Source organism: Pseudophryne corroboree, chromosome 12 (genome assembly GCF_028390025.1).
Source record: "Pseudophryne corroboree isolate aPseCor3 chromosome 12, aPseCor3.hap2, whole genome shotgun sequence".
Lineage (NCBI taxonomy): Eukaryota > Metazoa > Chordata > Amphibia > Anura > Myobatrachidae > Pseudophryne > Pseudophryne corroboree.
In genome coordinates, this window is record NC_086455.1 from 29,166,410 (window position 1) to 29,183,049 (window position 16,640).

At 44.4% G+C, this 16,640-nt stretch overlaps 1 protein-coding gene across 6 annotated transcripts in view; it reads right to left on the reverse strand.

Annotated features, from left to right (window-relative positions):
- Positions 1 to 16,640, reverse strand: part of PCNX1 (pecanex 1) — a 171,345-nt gene that overhangs the window by 50,289 nt on the left and 104,416 nt on the right. For all 6 annotated transcript variants that reach the window (XM_063947281.1, XM_063947284.1, XM_063947285.1 and 3 more), the window contains 6 exons: positions 12,703 to 12,813; positions 11,352 to 11,443; positions 9,831 to 9,940; positions 5,775 to 5,880; positions 2,348 to 2,440; positions 826 to 976 (listed from right to left, as the gene is read on the reverse strand). In XM_063947281.1, the coding sequence (XP_063803351.1) occupies positions 826 to 976; positions 2,348 to 2,440; positions 5,775 to 5,880; positions 9,831 to 9,940; positions 11,352 to 11,443; positions 12,703 to 12,813 (663 nt within the window). The remainder of the gene's footprint in view (positions 1 to 825; positions 977 to 2,347; positions 2,441 to 5,774; positions 5,881 to 9,830; positions 9,941 to 11,351; positions 11,444 to 12,702; positions 12,814 to 16,640) is intronic.

Genomic DNA, 16,640 nt, shown 5'->3' on the forward strand with positions numbered 1-16,640 from the left:
AGTAATATTACAACGAACGATGTAGTTTTGCACAGGGTCTAGCGAAGAATTTCAGTCGCACTGGTGGCCGCAGAGTGATTGACATGAAGAGGGTGTTTCTGGGTGTCAACTGACCGTTTTCAGGGAGTGTTTGGAAAAACGCAGGCGTGCCTGAAAAATGCAGGCACGGCTGGGTGAATGCAGGGCGTGTTTGTGACGTCAAAACAGGAACTGAACACTCTGAAGTCATCGCAAGCGCTGAGTAGGTTTGGAGCTACTCTAAAACTGCACAAAAAAATTATGCCGCCGCTCTGCGATCCTTTCGTTCGCACTTCTGCCAAGCTAAAATACACTCCCAGTGGGAGGCGGCATAGCGTTTGCACGGCTGCTAAAAACTGCTAGCAAGCGATCAACTCGGAATGACCACCTATGTTCCTTTGGTTCCCTTATTCTTGGGACATTGTAAGTTTAACGAAGGAGAAGCAGCAGAGAGGGGAGGAGTTTATTTCTTTAGTAGGCCATTTATAAATGCCTAACTCCTGAACAGCCAATGGTAGCATTGCCCCCAGATAGATTCACAGCAATGGTTTAATGGGGCGTACCAAAAATCCTCTTTTTGGACAGCAAATACAATCTGTCAGTGGGTGTGATAGAAAGGAATGACTGATGTCTATATTTAATGCTAGCTCATGCTTAACTGGTATTAATGTTGCCGTAACTAGGCTTTTAAAATGTAGGAAGAGACAGAAGGCATACAGTTATGACCAAAGAATGATACTTAAAAAGGAAAAGATAGGAACCACTGTGTTTGACAACAGAAACGTTACAAAAGTAGAATTTTCTTACTTCGAACTTCAAACTGATAATATTCTTTTGTTTTTAGCAGCGGGTGAGAGAAGCAGTGCCAGGGAAGCTGCTTACGGACTTGTGGCAGAACATAGTGTGTTAGGAATCCAACTGACCCAACTACTGCATAGAGAACGTAACTCAGAACAGGCTGGAAAACAAAAGGGTGTAATTAATGGTAGAGCAGAGAATGTGTGACACTGAAAAAAAAAATAAAAAAGTCACTATACAGTGGAAACATCTACCTGATATTCCAAAACAGAATTATTGGGAGCTCTAGAATTCCAAAATAGAATGCTGGGAGCTCTAGAATTCCAAAATAGAATGCTGGGAGCTCTAGAATTCCAAAATAGAATGCTGGGAGCTCTAGAATTCCAAAATAGAATGCTGGGAGCTCTAGAATTCCAAAATAGAATGCTGGGAGCTCTAGAATTCCAAAATAGAATGCTGGGAGCTCTAGAATTCCAAAATAGAATGCTGGGAGCTCTAGAATTCCAAAATAGAATGCTGGGAGCTCTAGAATTCCAAAATAGAATGCTGGGAGCTCTAGAATTCCAAAATAGAATGCTGGGAGCTCTAGAATTCCAAAATAGAATGCTGGGAGCTCTAGAATTCCAAAATAGAATGCTGGGAGCTCTAGAATTCCAAAATAGAATGCTGGGAGCTCTAGAATTCCAAAATAGAATGCTGGGAGCTCTAGAATTCCAAAATAGAATGCTGGGAGCTCTAGAATTCCAAAATAGAATGCTGGGAGCTCTAGAATTCCAAAATAGAATGCTGGGAGCTCTAGAATTCCAAAATAGAATGCTGGGAGCTCTAGAATTCCAAAATAGAATGCTGGGAGCTCTAGAATTCCAAAATAGAATGCTGGGAGCTCTAGAATTCCAAAATAGAATGCTGGGAGCTCTAGAATTCCAAAATAGAATGCTGGGAGCTCTAGAATTCCAAAATAGAATGCTGGGAGCTCTAGAATTCCAAAATAGAATGTTGGGAGCTCTAGAATTCCAAAATAGAATGTTGGGAGCTCTAGAATTCCAAAATAGAATGTTGGGGGTTCTAGAATTCCAAAATAGAATGTTGGGGGTTCTAGAATTCCAAAATAGAATGTTGGGGGGGTTCTAGAACTCCAAAATAGAATGTTGGGAGTTCTAGAACTCCAAAATAGAATGTTGTTACAGAATCTCACAGACAGAACGCATGTCATGCATTAAGTAGGAACACACAAGCAAATCCAAAATTCAGCTCATCTATTAATTGCAGGGCTAACCCGACTAACTCTAAAACTGCCATCCAGGCTCTGTACTTATATTGCATGTAGAGATTTCACACTACAAAAGGTAGACCGAGTGCTCAGTAGAGGCGGCCCCTCGGCTATGCATGTATTGAACACTTTTTGGAAGTACACCGCTAACACACTGTCATGTGATTCAAATGGATGGCATTTTGCAAATAAATCAATATACAATTACAGAGCAATGGGGAAGTAGAGCCCAAAGTAGTGGAAAACAACAAAGTATATTACCTGTAATGCTGTAAACACAGTGCTGACATGAATTGCAAAATACAAAACTGCTATCACGACACAGACAACCAGGTCAGACTGCAGTCGTTCATTCTACAAAACAGTAAATAGCAGACGTAATGCCTCAAATCAGAGTACTGTACATAATGATAGTTATAACCCTATGAGGAAGCAGGACACTAGTAAATGTCACACAGAAGCAAACAGGAATATCACAATTCTATAAACGAGAGTAATGTCATTTTATATACATGTTTTATACCTAGTGGAGAGGATTATAAAAGCATATACAAAACAGGTTCAAATGAAGTAGGACCTGAAATTGGTACAAGTGATGATTTCAGGCAATCTTGCAGCAGGATTTAACTTCTCCATTGTGAATGAGTGGAACTCATCGCCTGCATATACCATAGTATCTGCAAGCATGCCCCACCTGTTGCTCAGTGTCATAAAAACTCAAATAGGTCACCAGCAGCCATAAAGGCGCTCTCAGAGTAGTGATGAGGGAGTGCATGGCACCAATCTCAATTTAAATGAGAAAAGAACTAAGTAGCAATGCCAGGGAATGGGGAGTAGAACTTTAAGTCCCTATATCTTACCCACCCTGGTTCTACAGAGATGGAGTGCTCTCATTTGGGGAGAAAAGGGAGTCCCCATACTAAGGGGGAAATCCAATTAGCCCCGGTAATTTACCGGGGCTAATTGTCCCGCCGGGGGCTATCTAATTAGCCCTGATGAGCCAGCGCGTGCCGCAGCTTATCGGGGATTCTGTGCAGAATCCCCAGAAACAACCCCATTTTCATCCGAAAACGGGGCTTTCACACATGAAAACACACAGGTTTCACTGAACCTGTGTGTTTTCGGGAGAAAAGGTTTTGTTTTTTGTTTTTTTACAGGCGATCAAATCTGGATAAATAAAATCGTTGAAACATCGGAAAAAAGTCCAAAAAACGCTGTTTTTTGGACCCGATGTTTTACCGGGGATAATTGGATATCCCCCTAAGTGTCCTAATAGACAGTATGGTCTGGTGATCAGATGTCAACAAGCTGCACTGCAGAAAAAAAGTCCACATAAAGGGAAAAACATCCCCAAAACTGGTTTATAAACATTAAGTGGCACCCATTAGAAAGAGGGGTAATAGTGTCCCGTGGTCCCCAGACAATATCAAAATGCACTATGGAAAAAATAAGTGCGCACTTAGTACATTATACAGTATATAGTATGGCTAAGTACCTGATTCAGGCCTGTATGACAAATCCGATGGTGGGGACACCGTGCTTCCTCAAATGCAGTGCCCCCTAAGCCCCAGACTGATTGACAGGCTGAGTACATTTGGGGGTGGCGGGTGTGTCAGTTAACCAAAACGGCACATATGCATTCTAGAGTAAACTGCCTGCAATTTCAATCCAATAACTGTCCATAAGACAGTAGACTCACATTAACGTAAAAAATATATTAAACTGTCAGTTTGGAGACATGGTCGCATCAGACGCGACTCTGTTCTACCTGCGGCCGCTGGAGTCCACTGACTTGCTGAGTACAGTGTGCCAGCAACTTATCAGTGTGGCACAATCATACTATAATCAGAATTCAGAAACAATTTGCACTTGATAGAATTTGCCTAGATGATTATAAACAGACCATACAGAGATACAAAATATCACAACAAACAATAAAAATATATAACACGATGGTTTACTTGTTATCCCTGACGCTTAAAGATGATGCTCTTCATAAACGTCTGTTCTGTGTATAGCACATAACAGACTTTTATAAAGAGCATCATCTTTAAGTTCCAGGGATAGCAAATAAACCATAGTGTATATAGGGCCTAATTCAGATTAATGGGATAAACCATGTGCACTGCAGGGAAAGGGGGGGGGGGGTGTAACATGTGCAGAGAGAGTTAGGTTTGGGTGGGGTGTGTTCAGACTGAAATCTAAATTGCAGTGTAAAAATAAAGCAGTCAGTATTTACCCTGCACAGAAACAATATAACCCACCCAAATCTAACTCTCTCTGCACATGTTACATCTACCCCCCTGCAGTGCACATGGTTTTGCCCATTAGCTAACAAATTTGCTGCTGCCATAAGATCTGATTCTCCATCTAGAGGTTGGGAACACTAGATAACAGTATACCCCAAAGGCTGCTTTAAGGATATTTAGAAAAGAAAATTTACAAATCCTGTTATACATTTTTTAAGTCTTTTTGTGCTTTCTTTTGTTTATCAAGCTATTGATTTCTTCTTCTTCATACCCTTATGAGTACATGAGGGGAGGGGGTGAGGGGGGGGGCTACACAGCCTTGATTGGTCTTTTGAGAAAAATGCTAAAGGACAATTTTTGGCCATCTGCGCATGTGCAGCGCTCAGATAGAGCGTGCACAAACTTTCATTATACTATCGCATATGAACAGGCAGCAGGCGTTTGGGGCTGGCATCGCAGTGCTGGGGAGTGGAGCAGGAAGCGCAGGTGTGTCATGCCAATTTTTGGGCTGCCCAATGACGTGGCCTGCATTTCCCGAGATTGGAAACATGGCGGCTGTGTGCCTGTATACACAAGCCAGGCTGTGCAGACATGTGTCAACCTCTATTTCCCAAATCTGCAATATGATTGCAATGTAACTGCGATCGCAAAGCAGGGCAGCGCCATACATGCTGGGCGGCCCCTAGCATGCAAGTTGATCAATACCAGTTTTTGCTAGTTTAGCAAAAACTCTTAGGTACTCTGAATAACCCCCATAGTGTTCATTCCAGCACCCTGCACCTAATCAGTGAGGAGGGCATATTTGAATTTTAAAGGGAAAACGTTAGACGTGATGTATCGCTACAACTATTTGCCCTTCAGAATTAAATGATGCCCTCCTCACTGATGAGGTGCTAGAATGAACACAGAGTACACATGTAAAGAATGGCACAGTATAGTAATGTTCATCAAATTAAAAAGTGCCAGTTGTAAAACACTGCACACCGGAATCCTCTAGATGCGAGAATATAGGACCACCTCCAATATACAGGAATAAAGATTCCCAAGACAGTACAGTTTAATAATATGTGGCACTGCACAACCTCTTGTATTTGCAAGGAGCCCTTCTTGATATAACGGCACGCTGAAGGCTTCTTATGTGGGGGAAACCCCTTTTCACGTGATGCAGAGCCTTAGTAGTTGTTGCTTTAAGACACACACGCTCCCAGATATTGGTTTTATTATACATCACCTGGCAGCGCATGTTGGGTCTTGTAGCATTTACATTTTAAAGATACAATGCGCCTCCTTCCAATTCTAAATCTATCATCTCATTAAAAAGTAATTGCTTGATTACACAGGGACACCTAAATGACAATAACAGACTAAAGTTATACTCCTCTCTAAAAATGTGATGCTTCGAGTTTTATCTAAAAAAAAGAGATTAGATCCACACTTACAACAGAATTTCTTAGCTTCTCAGGAAGAGGGTCCTTCACCTCAGACAGAGGGTCCTCTGGATTTTTATCCTCATTGTTTGGAAAGAGTTTTGATTGCACCAGTGAGCTGAAGATGAAACAAAATGGAAATATGTGATAGAATAGTAAGCAGTTTTTCAGTCATTCCCCTCAGTTGGTGCCATTTTAGGTTGAACTGGAGAATTGTGACCATGAACATCAGTCTTTTAGGCTGGGCGTGGGAAATTCATAAATAACACCTCCAGGAACTTTTGGTGAGGAGTCACTGCTTACAATAAATGCCTTGGGACTACAAGCAATTCTGTACATACTTCGCAAAAAGTTGAAAGGAAATCGGATCAAGATGGTCAAATAATGCTTAGAAAGGTATAATTTATTCCATGAATGGAATACTTTGGGGGGGGTATCCAATTAGCCCAGATGCAAAAAAATAAATTAAAAAAAATGGGCAGATATCGCGAATGACGACTCACGGTATCCAATTAGAGGCCGTTTTTAACAGGTGAAATTGGACTTGCTATCGCATGAAAGCACATGGGATCGGGGAAAAGACCCTGATCCCATGTGCTCTCGCGGCTCCGCCGGCTGCTTATAGAGGATGATGCTTTGCATGCCTGAGGCACACAAAGCAGAATACCGATAAGTGCCGGTATTGGGGGAAAAGGACGCCGGCATTCAATATTGCTCAAAAGACCCAAAAGCAGGTCTCAAAAATATCATGTCCGTTCCTTGGGAATCCCATCAGATTTATAGATTTCCTAGGTACCAATGTTAGGAAAAGTAAAAATAAAGAGATACATTAAAAAAAAAAAAATAGGGACCATGCACAATTCTTCTGGCTCTAGATTACCCAAAATGAGTGTGAATTCTAAAAATAGCAAACAATCCTGCATGGAATATTCCTTTAAGAAAAGATGCCCCATTTTAGGAACTGTTCCTGCACCAAATTATACCTCAAGTTGGCTTTAGCAAGGCTTTTGAAGACATGATTTTAAAACCTAAGGCAGGCATTCCCAACCTCAGTCCTCAAGGCACACTAACAGTGCAGGTTTTAGGGATATCCAGGCTTCAGCACAGATGGTTAAATCAAAATAACTGAGGTACTAATTAAGTAACCTGTGCTCAAGCATGGATATCACTAAAACCTGGACCGTTAGTGTGCCTTGAGGAGTGAGGTTGGGAATGCCTGATCTAAGGGTTTGGCTGATTCGGTCATTCAAATTAGAAAGCATTAATCAGCCAAAAATGAACCAAATGTGGAAGATATACACTTCTGTGGTTCTCAATGCTTCATTTGGCCTGTCTAGACCACTGCTGTTCCAAGGAGGCCTGAATTTGGACTCGAGACTATTTGTCACAAGCCAGACTCTTCGGCCATGATACCAGGTCCGGTGGTGTCTGCAGCGGCCCACAAAACTTCCACACTTATCTACTAGATGCCCTGTGTGTGCCTAGTTGCGTCCATCTTGTTGTGAAGTCACTCGGATAACCAGCCAATTCGGAAGCTCAAGGGTTCCGCTCATGTTCAATCAATCCAGTCAGCGACGAGAACCTTATATTTAAACCCTGGGGTACTGGCAAATCTCCAGTGTTTTTCCAGCTCACTTTAATCTCCAAGTCACCAGTGGTTTATTCAGTTCTCTGTGTTTTCGATCTTCAGAGCTTACCACCTCTGAGTCCCGGATGCCAGTGCAATCCACCTCACCAACGACATGCAAGCTCCAGCAATCCCAGGCCATCTGCAGCATCATTACCTGCACAGTTATACTCTGCTCCTGTTACTTGCATACAACCCGTAGTATTAAAGCTACCATTACAGCAGTCTGTTCTGAAGTCATTTGCTTCATCTCCTTCATAAAGTCCAACTTTGCAGTCCCAACTGCATTCCAACCAATTCAAGAATCCTGATGGTCATTCAGCCTCACCTATGTTCCAGTTGCCCCAACAAGCCTTGGGGTCCCTTCCCCGAATGCCAATCTTCCTGGTGTTTTGACATATTGAATAAAAGTTCAGCTCTGTCCTTATTATCCCAGAGAATATTGGCTTTAATCCACGATATACAGACTTTGTGCAGGGAGATTTGCACATTTAGCCTATGTATAGTCTTCTGGTAGATCTAAACATGTCTTGGCTGCATTACAAAAAACTCCTTTTGAGTCTTTACTCTGTATGCCTTAAATTCCTATGTTGGAATACAGCCTTTTTAGCCATTTAGATCTCTTTATACTTTTTTACAAAAGTATAGGCCTTGCTTCATACAAACCATTTTTGCAACCCCTGACTATGCCAAATTTTTCATTTTAAATCAGTAGAGTTTACTCCCTAGAATGTCTGCTTTCTGAACACCTAATGACAGATACAATCAAAATAAGAAATTGTGCAGGTATCCCTTTTAGGGGGAAAAAGGGATACCTGATGACAGAGCCTTTTCAACTTCTTGATGTGGTTAAAACTCTTGCACTTAACTTAAAGAGAATTGCAGGCATCAATAAAAATTTTTTTTTGCAAACTCAGATGGATAGTGTGGATGCAGGCCCGTATTTTAGGACGGCTAATACCCAGAGCAGAGGCGCAGACTGGAACGTGCAGGGAAGTTTAGGGATAAATGTGCCCAACAGGTTGCGTTCCTCTGTCTGGGTTTCTAAGCACAGGGCTGGTATAAACTGGGTCTGATACTGATAATCTGCCACGACGCATATAACAGAGTCATTAGACTGGGTCGGAAAACTCTGGAATAGGAACAAGACGCAGGAGGGACAGGGACAGAAACAGAGAGCAGGACACAGGAGCGACAAGAACTTCATTTTACTAGGCAATGCACGAGGAAGCACTGAGGCTATAACGCTGCATTATGGTTCAGCTGCCTATACTCTGGCACTGAAGAGTGTCCAGGAACTTTCTTATACATGTGGAGATTCAAATTTGGCGCCAAAAGTGACCCCATGTTTTGGCACACCTGGCCCTTTAAATTTTGAACAGAGCAGAACGCGCATCCCCTTGGGATCAACGGCCACCTCTTACTGCCAGGAGCAAAGCCCCCTGAAAGACCAACCATCAGAGAGGGAACATCTGTCCAGACCAAGTTACTGCAGGGGGAGACAGTGATCACCCGCCGTGGCGGACAAGCTGCAGAATCCAGATAGCAGCTTTGTAATTGGCTACTTCTGTAGACTTCCACCCTTAAGGGATGCATTTATATATCCCCATTATCCCAGTGTCCTCCAGTTACACCCCCCCCCCCCTCCCCCAATGGATGAAGGATCAGATTTACATTAAATACTAATCTAAAAGTCCATTAGAGCACAAAGGACCCGACTCAGTTGTTCATATTGGACATGTTGTGCTTGTTAGAACATTTTTTGTTTTTGGTCTCTCCTTCCTCTCATTTTGCTACTTGGTCCTGTCAAGTAGACCACTGTACTGCCTTCCTGACATGGGGAGGTAGAAGCAGGAAGAGCTTGGACTTAATTCATTTTTTTCTCGGCACCTCTACAAAACCATCATTTCAGTTTCTCCCAAAAGGACTTTACAAGAAAAACACAAAATTGCTATATTTGCCTACCCTGCCTACAGAGAACTTCAGTTTTTGATTTGTTACTTTATTGCAGTGGTTCTCAAACTCGATCCTCAGGACCCCACACAGGGCATGTTTTGCAGGTAACCCAGCAAGTCCACAGGTGTATTAATTACTCACTGACACATTTTAAAAGGTCGGCAGGTGGAGCTAATTATTTCACTTGTGATTCTGTGAGGAGACCTGGAAAACATGCACTGTGTGGGGTCCTGAGGACTGAGTTTGAGAACCTGTGCTTTATTACATTGTGTGTCACAGGATTTTATTTACATAATCATTTTACTCTTTAATGCTGGGTACGTTCTCATTTTGCTAAATACATGGGTGTTCATGCAGAAGTTTATTCTGTAGTGGATGACCATTTACCTCCACAGAAAATGTATGCACAGACCCAGAGTGTAAAGGTTAGTACAGGGACAGGATGCATTTGGTGCTTATTCCAAACTTTCCATGAAATAACTTACATGAGGACAGAGGGGTCACTGCTCTGTCTGCTGAGATGGTAAGAAACTGCCACTAACACACCACAGAAAATGGAGAACAAAACAGGAACATGCGGAGCGTCCCAAGGATCCTGGAGACAACAGTGGAACAAGGGATAATAGAAATGTCATACCGTCTCATCTGAAATGCATGTAATAAATTATTATGGCAGTTCTAGGCATTGCAAGCAAGAATCTCACACCAGGGTAGCATGTTTTAAGAGGTGGTCTTCAGGTTGCCGGCTGTCGGGATCCCGGCGCACAGAATACCGATGCCGGAATCCAGACAGCCGGCATATCGACACTTTTTCTCCCTCGTGGGGGTCCACGATCCCCCTGGAGGGAGAATAAATAGCGTCGGCAAGCCCGCAAGGGGCTCATTTGCGTTCGTCACGCTGTCGGTATTCTGGTCGCCGGGAGCCCGGCCGCCGGCATACCATGCTACACCCCGTTTTAAGATGTCTGTGACATAAGAATATGTCTTACAAAGTTCAAAGAGGAAAAAAAGAAAAAGAAAAATCAGAATCTGGAAATTATTAGCAGTGAAAACAGGATATGAGAGATTGATAAGCTGCAGATATGAAACAGATAAGCTATATATGTTTATTATTTGGCCTACAAAAGGATCTTTTAACATTTGAAGCTGCAACACAAAGGTCATCCTCAGAAGATTGACACATCTGAAACATTAAATACAAACACAAATAAGTTCTGGCCCAGTGAAATTACTTTTATGTTCATAAATAATAGACTTTCATTCAGGTAAGAGTGTGTACACACGGTGAGATATTTTCTTTAGATTTTGACTATTTAGTCAAAATCTCAAGAAAAGTTAGTGCAGATCGCAAGGTGAAAGTCACCTTGCGATCCCGATGTGCGGTCCCGCTAGGTCGGCATTGCAAGAAAAGATAGACTGTGCAGGCAAGTCAATCCTTGCTAGATCGGTGTACTATCTAATTCATCTCACATGTCAATGACATCTCACATAAGCCAAAATCTCACATAAGCCAAAATCGTAAGCACACATAGTCCATATCTCAGGAAAAGTTAGTCAAAATCGGTGGTGCTGGGCTCCGGGGAGTTCCGGGGAAATCGCAAGTAAAAATCAGGCATAGCAAGGATCTCACCGTGTGTACACACCCTTAGACTCTGTGCACACAGATGTTCTGCACTAGCTCCTTAAACAGCAGACCGTAATGCACCAAGATAAAACATTCTTGGAAAGTGTCACGTAAAGTGCCGAAAGTCTTGGCAAATGTTTTTTGCTACTGGGCAAAAAAAAAAAAAAAAAAAGTTTCTCTAATTCACATAGCCCTGCAGCAATAAACTCCAGCATACAAGGGGGAACAAAGCAGACAGGAGCCTTCTAGGCTCTAGAAATTGGGTCACCACTTTAATGATTCCAGTTGTTTATGTTAAGCTAGGCAACGGCTATGATCACTTAATACATAGCGTGCCTTTTTTTGCATGCTACATAACATTCATGGCTATGCAATAACTTACCTTAAGAGCACCATAACACAATCCATAGAGTAAAGCTACCGCCACAATGCTACGAATAAAGCTGTAAAGTGCTGCAAGCAGGCTGGTGGTAGCTGGAAAATAAAAGTACTAATCAGGTTCTCGTCATGAAACTAGTCCAAGTTACATCATCACTTTCTGTAGGAAGCAAGTGTCATCTATTTCATACAAATGTCTGATGTCTTAACCATAGGGAGATCTCAAACAAAATGCTGCTTCACGACTGAGAGAAGGAATCTGTGGGTCTTTCCATTAACCACCATGATATCTTTAGGTGGACAAAATTAGACTTGGATCAAAAAAAGCAAAGATGTTCTCAATCCATTATTTAAGGTCTTAAACTCCAAGGCAGCCAATACTACTAGTTAAATCCTCTTCTACATAAGATAGACAAGAAAGTAGTTTACACCCTTGAAACCGTAATCACTGGACTTCTCCCTACGTCCCTTGTATTAAGTGACTTCTCAAGCTGGTTCTAATGGGCCCTACAGACATGCCGATCCGCCACAGAGGTGCCCGACGGCCGATACGGCCAACGGGCGACCCGGCGGCGGGGGGGGCAGTGACGGGGGAGTGAAGTTTCTTCACTCCCCCCCGTCACGCGGCTCCATTGAGGTGCAGGCAAATATGGACGAGATCGTCCATATTGGCCTGCATGCACAGCCGACGGGGGACCAGCGATGAACGAGCGCGGGGCCGCGCATCGTTCATCGCTGGAGCCCCCACACTGAAAGATATGAACGAGTTCTCGTTCATTTATGAACGAGATCGTTCATATCTTTCAAACAAATCGGCATGTGTGTAGGGCCTATTAGAAATATATAAAAACATACAAGGAAGGGATATATTGTACTGCCATGGAGTTGAAAGAAATAACAAATTAGTAAAGGCTGCCATGGGGTCTGAAAATTTCCAACCTGACATTACAATCCCTTAAATAGCTAAACCTGCATCACCCCACTACTACATACTACCATAGTGTGGAGTAGCTAGAAGAAAGCATCACGTGTGAAGCCTTGGATTGGATGGTGGAACAACATAACGTCACATTAAGGATAAGGTTCCGTTCTGCCAGACCCTTTCCCTCATTTTCTCTCTCTCAAAAATCTTTGTTTTTCCCACTTGTGCTCACTTTTGCCTAGCATGAGCTGGAACTCATTTGTTAAGTATGATTTCTCCGAGTGAAGTTCGATATGCTCTTCAGGTTTTATTTCTCAGGAGATATTGTTGCTCTCCCCCATCGGCATTGTCATTTAAATTTGTATACAAATAAAATATACATAAAAAACAACAAAGGTTCAGTTTATAATCTGGTGCAGAAAGCAGCGCTCACCATTTCCACCAAACACATGTATATCCACTTGTTCACACAGGTACATGACGAATGTGTTCACCTGAGGCAGGAGACCGATAAAAAACACAACTGGGAAACAGAGCGTGAACACTGTGGAACAGAAGAACAATGAATGGTAAATTGAATTGTCAAACAGAACTGAAATTCAGTCTAGATAATGTGGAGTTACAGCAGAATGTCCAGCAAAGCGCTAGATAAACCAAATATCGACAACAATTAACCGATGGTCGAAATACCAACATGGTCAACATACCATCATTTAAAATGTCGACACAGTCAAAATATTGACATTTAAAATGTTAATAGGTCAAAATGTCAACACAAGTTTTTCCATTTTTCTGGGTGTGCATGTCGACCAATGGGTGGAGGTGGAGCCAACAAAAGGCTCCATTTGCCGCCTGATCCAAATTAAGAGGTGTATTTACTAAGCCTTGGCTGGAGATAAAGTCGCTAGAGATAAAGTACCAGCCAATCAGCTCCTAACTGCCAAGCCACAGGCTGTGATTGAAAAATGACAGTTAGGAGCTGATTGGCTAGTACTTTATCTCCGTCCAAGGCTTAGTAAATACACCCCTCTATCACCACTTTCGTGGGGGGAATGGGGACCGCCCTAGTGAAGGAAAGAAGTGTAAAGGGTGACGGAAGTTACGTTACTAATTTTCTCATACGTCCTAGAGGATGCTGGGGACTCCAACAGGACCATGGGGTATAGACGGATCCGCAGGAGCTTGGGCACACTATAAAGACAAACTGGGTGTGAACTGGCTCCTCCCTCTATGCCCCTCCTCCAGACCTCAGTTAGACTTTGTGCCCAGGAGTGATGGGTCACACACTAGGGGAGCTCTGCTGAGTTTCTCTGAAACACTTTAGTTAGGTTTGTTATTTTCAGGCAGACCTGCTGGCTACAGGCTCCCTGCATCGTGGGAGTGAGGGGAGAGAAGCAGGACCTACTTCTCCTTAGTTTCAAGGCTCTGCTTCTCGGCTACTGGACACCATTAGCTCCAGAGGGTTCGATCACCTGGTTCGCCTAGCTGCTTGTTCCCGGAGCAGCGCCGTCAATCCCCTCACGAAAGCCGGAAGAAAGAACCCGGGTGAGTATTGGAAAAAAAGAAGACTTCAGTGACGGCAGAAGACTTCAGTAACGGTGGTAACAGCAGCGGTAGTGCTGCGCTCCATGCTCCCACACACCAACGTCTCTGGCAGGGTGCAGGGCGCTGGGGGGGGAGCGCCCTGGGGGCATGTTGCTGAGGGTCTACAATGCTGGCGGGGGACATATTTTGGTGCCTGGGCGCAGCGTTTGTTCACCCCGCCAGGGCGCCGCAGGGGGGAGAGACAGCGGTAGCGCTGCGCTCCCGGCTCCCACACATACCATCACCTGCAGGGTGCAGGGCGCTGGGGGGGGGGGGGGGGGCGCCCTGGGCAGCATATAGCATATAATATGTAGTTCACTGGCGGGGGGGACATATTTTGGTGCCCGCCCCGCCAGTGCGCTGTGGACGGTAGGGAGCAGCAGCTCCCGCACTCCACCGGCCTGCAGGTTGTAGGGCGCTGGGAGAGAGCGCCCTGGGCAGCATATAGCATGTGGATATATATACGTATAGTTAGTAGATCACTGGCGGGGGGACATACTTCGGTGCCCGCCCCGCCAGTGCGCCGCGAACGGGAGGGAGCAGCAGCGGTAGCGCTGTGATCTCTGCTCCCGCTCGCCATCGGCCTGCTGGGTGCTGGGGGGGAGCGCCCTGGGCGGCATTTATGAAAGGATCCCGTGCGGGGGAACATACCCGGACACTGGGTGTCTTCGCCCTGCCAGGATACCGCAGCGTGCACGCTGCGGTCCATGGCTCCCACACACAAACGGATTCCATGGGTGCGGGGCGCAGGGGGGGGGCGCCCTGGGCTGCGTCTGGACATAAAGCGAGTTATACAGGGGGTTACCCCCTGTATATAGGGTCCCCAACTAGTTTTTGGGTTTATATATTTTTATATTTTGAGCGGGCTTCAGCGCGCCGGAAGGGGCGGAGCTTAGCCCTCACAGGGAAATCAGCGCCATTTTCTTCAGATCCCCGCCAGGATTTGCTGGATAGTGAGTTGGAGGGGGGGGGGGGGGGGGCGGCACAGTGTTTTAAAGCTATATAGGTGTCATATAGCCTTGGGTTTGATAATGGGTGCATAATTACATATATTCAAGGTTTCCCTGTTTGTACCCACTATTGGTTAGTCGACATATGTCGGCAGGTGTAAGGCTTTGTCACAAGCTGCTGTGGGGATAACTGTCGGCTAAGCCGGCGCATGGCAGTACTTGATTCGGGAAATTAAGTATTAGCAGATTGGTGTTTGTGTGATTAAAACCGTAAACACGATAGCGGAGATACAGTTGTTTGGGGATGCCCTGTCGGCATCAACGGTATTTCCTAGGTAAAAAAAATATGTGTTTTATTGTGTATTACCTGATGTATATCCATGAATGCTGAAATAATGGTATTCTTATGTACTGGTCGCTCTGTTGATTAAGCTCTTGATTGGCCGTGACGAGTTGGTTCGATCCTCTCAAGGAGTCCGAATATTCTACTCTTCACATCGCGGTGAGAAAATTATGACCGTCAACTCCTGGCCGACGCAGAGCCCGGTCGCAAAGGATCATACACCGGCAGCCAAGTGAAATTTTATTTCTATACTTTGACCTTGTTGCGCTGTATGCACTTGAGGGAGTATTGTATTCGGGTAGGCATCCAATAGAATTACCCTACCCAGTGTGGGTAGACTTGTCTATGTTTGTTCTACCTTATAACATTGCAGCAGGTTGCCACGTGACAGAGGTGTGACCGGAAAGATGCGGAGGATGTCTCCGGGAGATGATGGAGGAAGGTATACAGCTGTTTGGTGGCCTATGGTCAGTCAATCTCGGCGGATTCCTCTGGTAAGTCTAACTTCGTGTGTTAGCTTCTTTCACAACGGTTGGTGACGCATTCTTTTGTGGGATGTGGTCATTTTAAACGGTTCGATATAGTCCTTTTTTTCGGTTCTGTGTAGTCAGGGGAAGGTGAAAAGGTAAGAGTTCTGCAGCCTTGTTAGGTTCGCAGAAGTGGATGTCGTTTCTGTTTCCTCCACATCCACCACTTGTCGCTGAGTCTATCGGGCTGGTCCCCGCTCCGGCCGGCACTTGTCTACTATGCTTTGGTTGGTCCAGAAATAGACTGGGACCTGTGGGTTATTTATAGAACCCAAAGGGGAACATTTGGAGTTACGGTGGTTTCCCTTTACTGTTTTTCTAATAGTTCTTGCCATTCCATTCTGGAAGGGAAGATAGTACACAATGCCGTACAGAGGTGTGTCAGGATCAGAACATTGTCCGGTGGTCCCTGTATAAAGGTTAAAATCGTGGTTTCTCTCTGACTTTTCCTTGACACAGGGATCGGCTGTTGTCTCCAACAACACAAAGGTTGGAGGTGGTTTTTTCAGAATTGATAATGACCGGTAAACGTTCGGGGTTTTTCCATGTGAAAAGAGGTCTGTAGATCCAGGGTTGGATTGGTTTTCCTGTGACACTCCATCAAGGTGTTCAGTTGCTTAACCGGTTGGCTGCGGCCAGAGAGGCCTTTTTTGGTGAGAGGCTTTATTGCCGGAGTGGTTTTCAAGAGACCAGTTGAAAAGGTGGTCCGGGCCTCACCTGCACACGCACATGACTATAAGCCTAACGGCCAGGACATCGCTCATGTGGTGTCTGCTCGGTTCTCTCCTTCTAGAAGGGATGAAGGTTCGGGTTCCGGGTGTAAGTCCTGGTGTCCGTGCATACAGATCTCCGAGATGGAGGAGCAGTACTTGCAAGGGACGCGTTTCCAGGGGATAGGGTAGAGTTGGAAAACTTGTCTGATATAAACTTGCTTGAATTAAGAGTTAGTTTCGACAAACGTATTCTT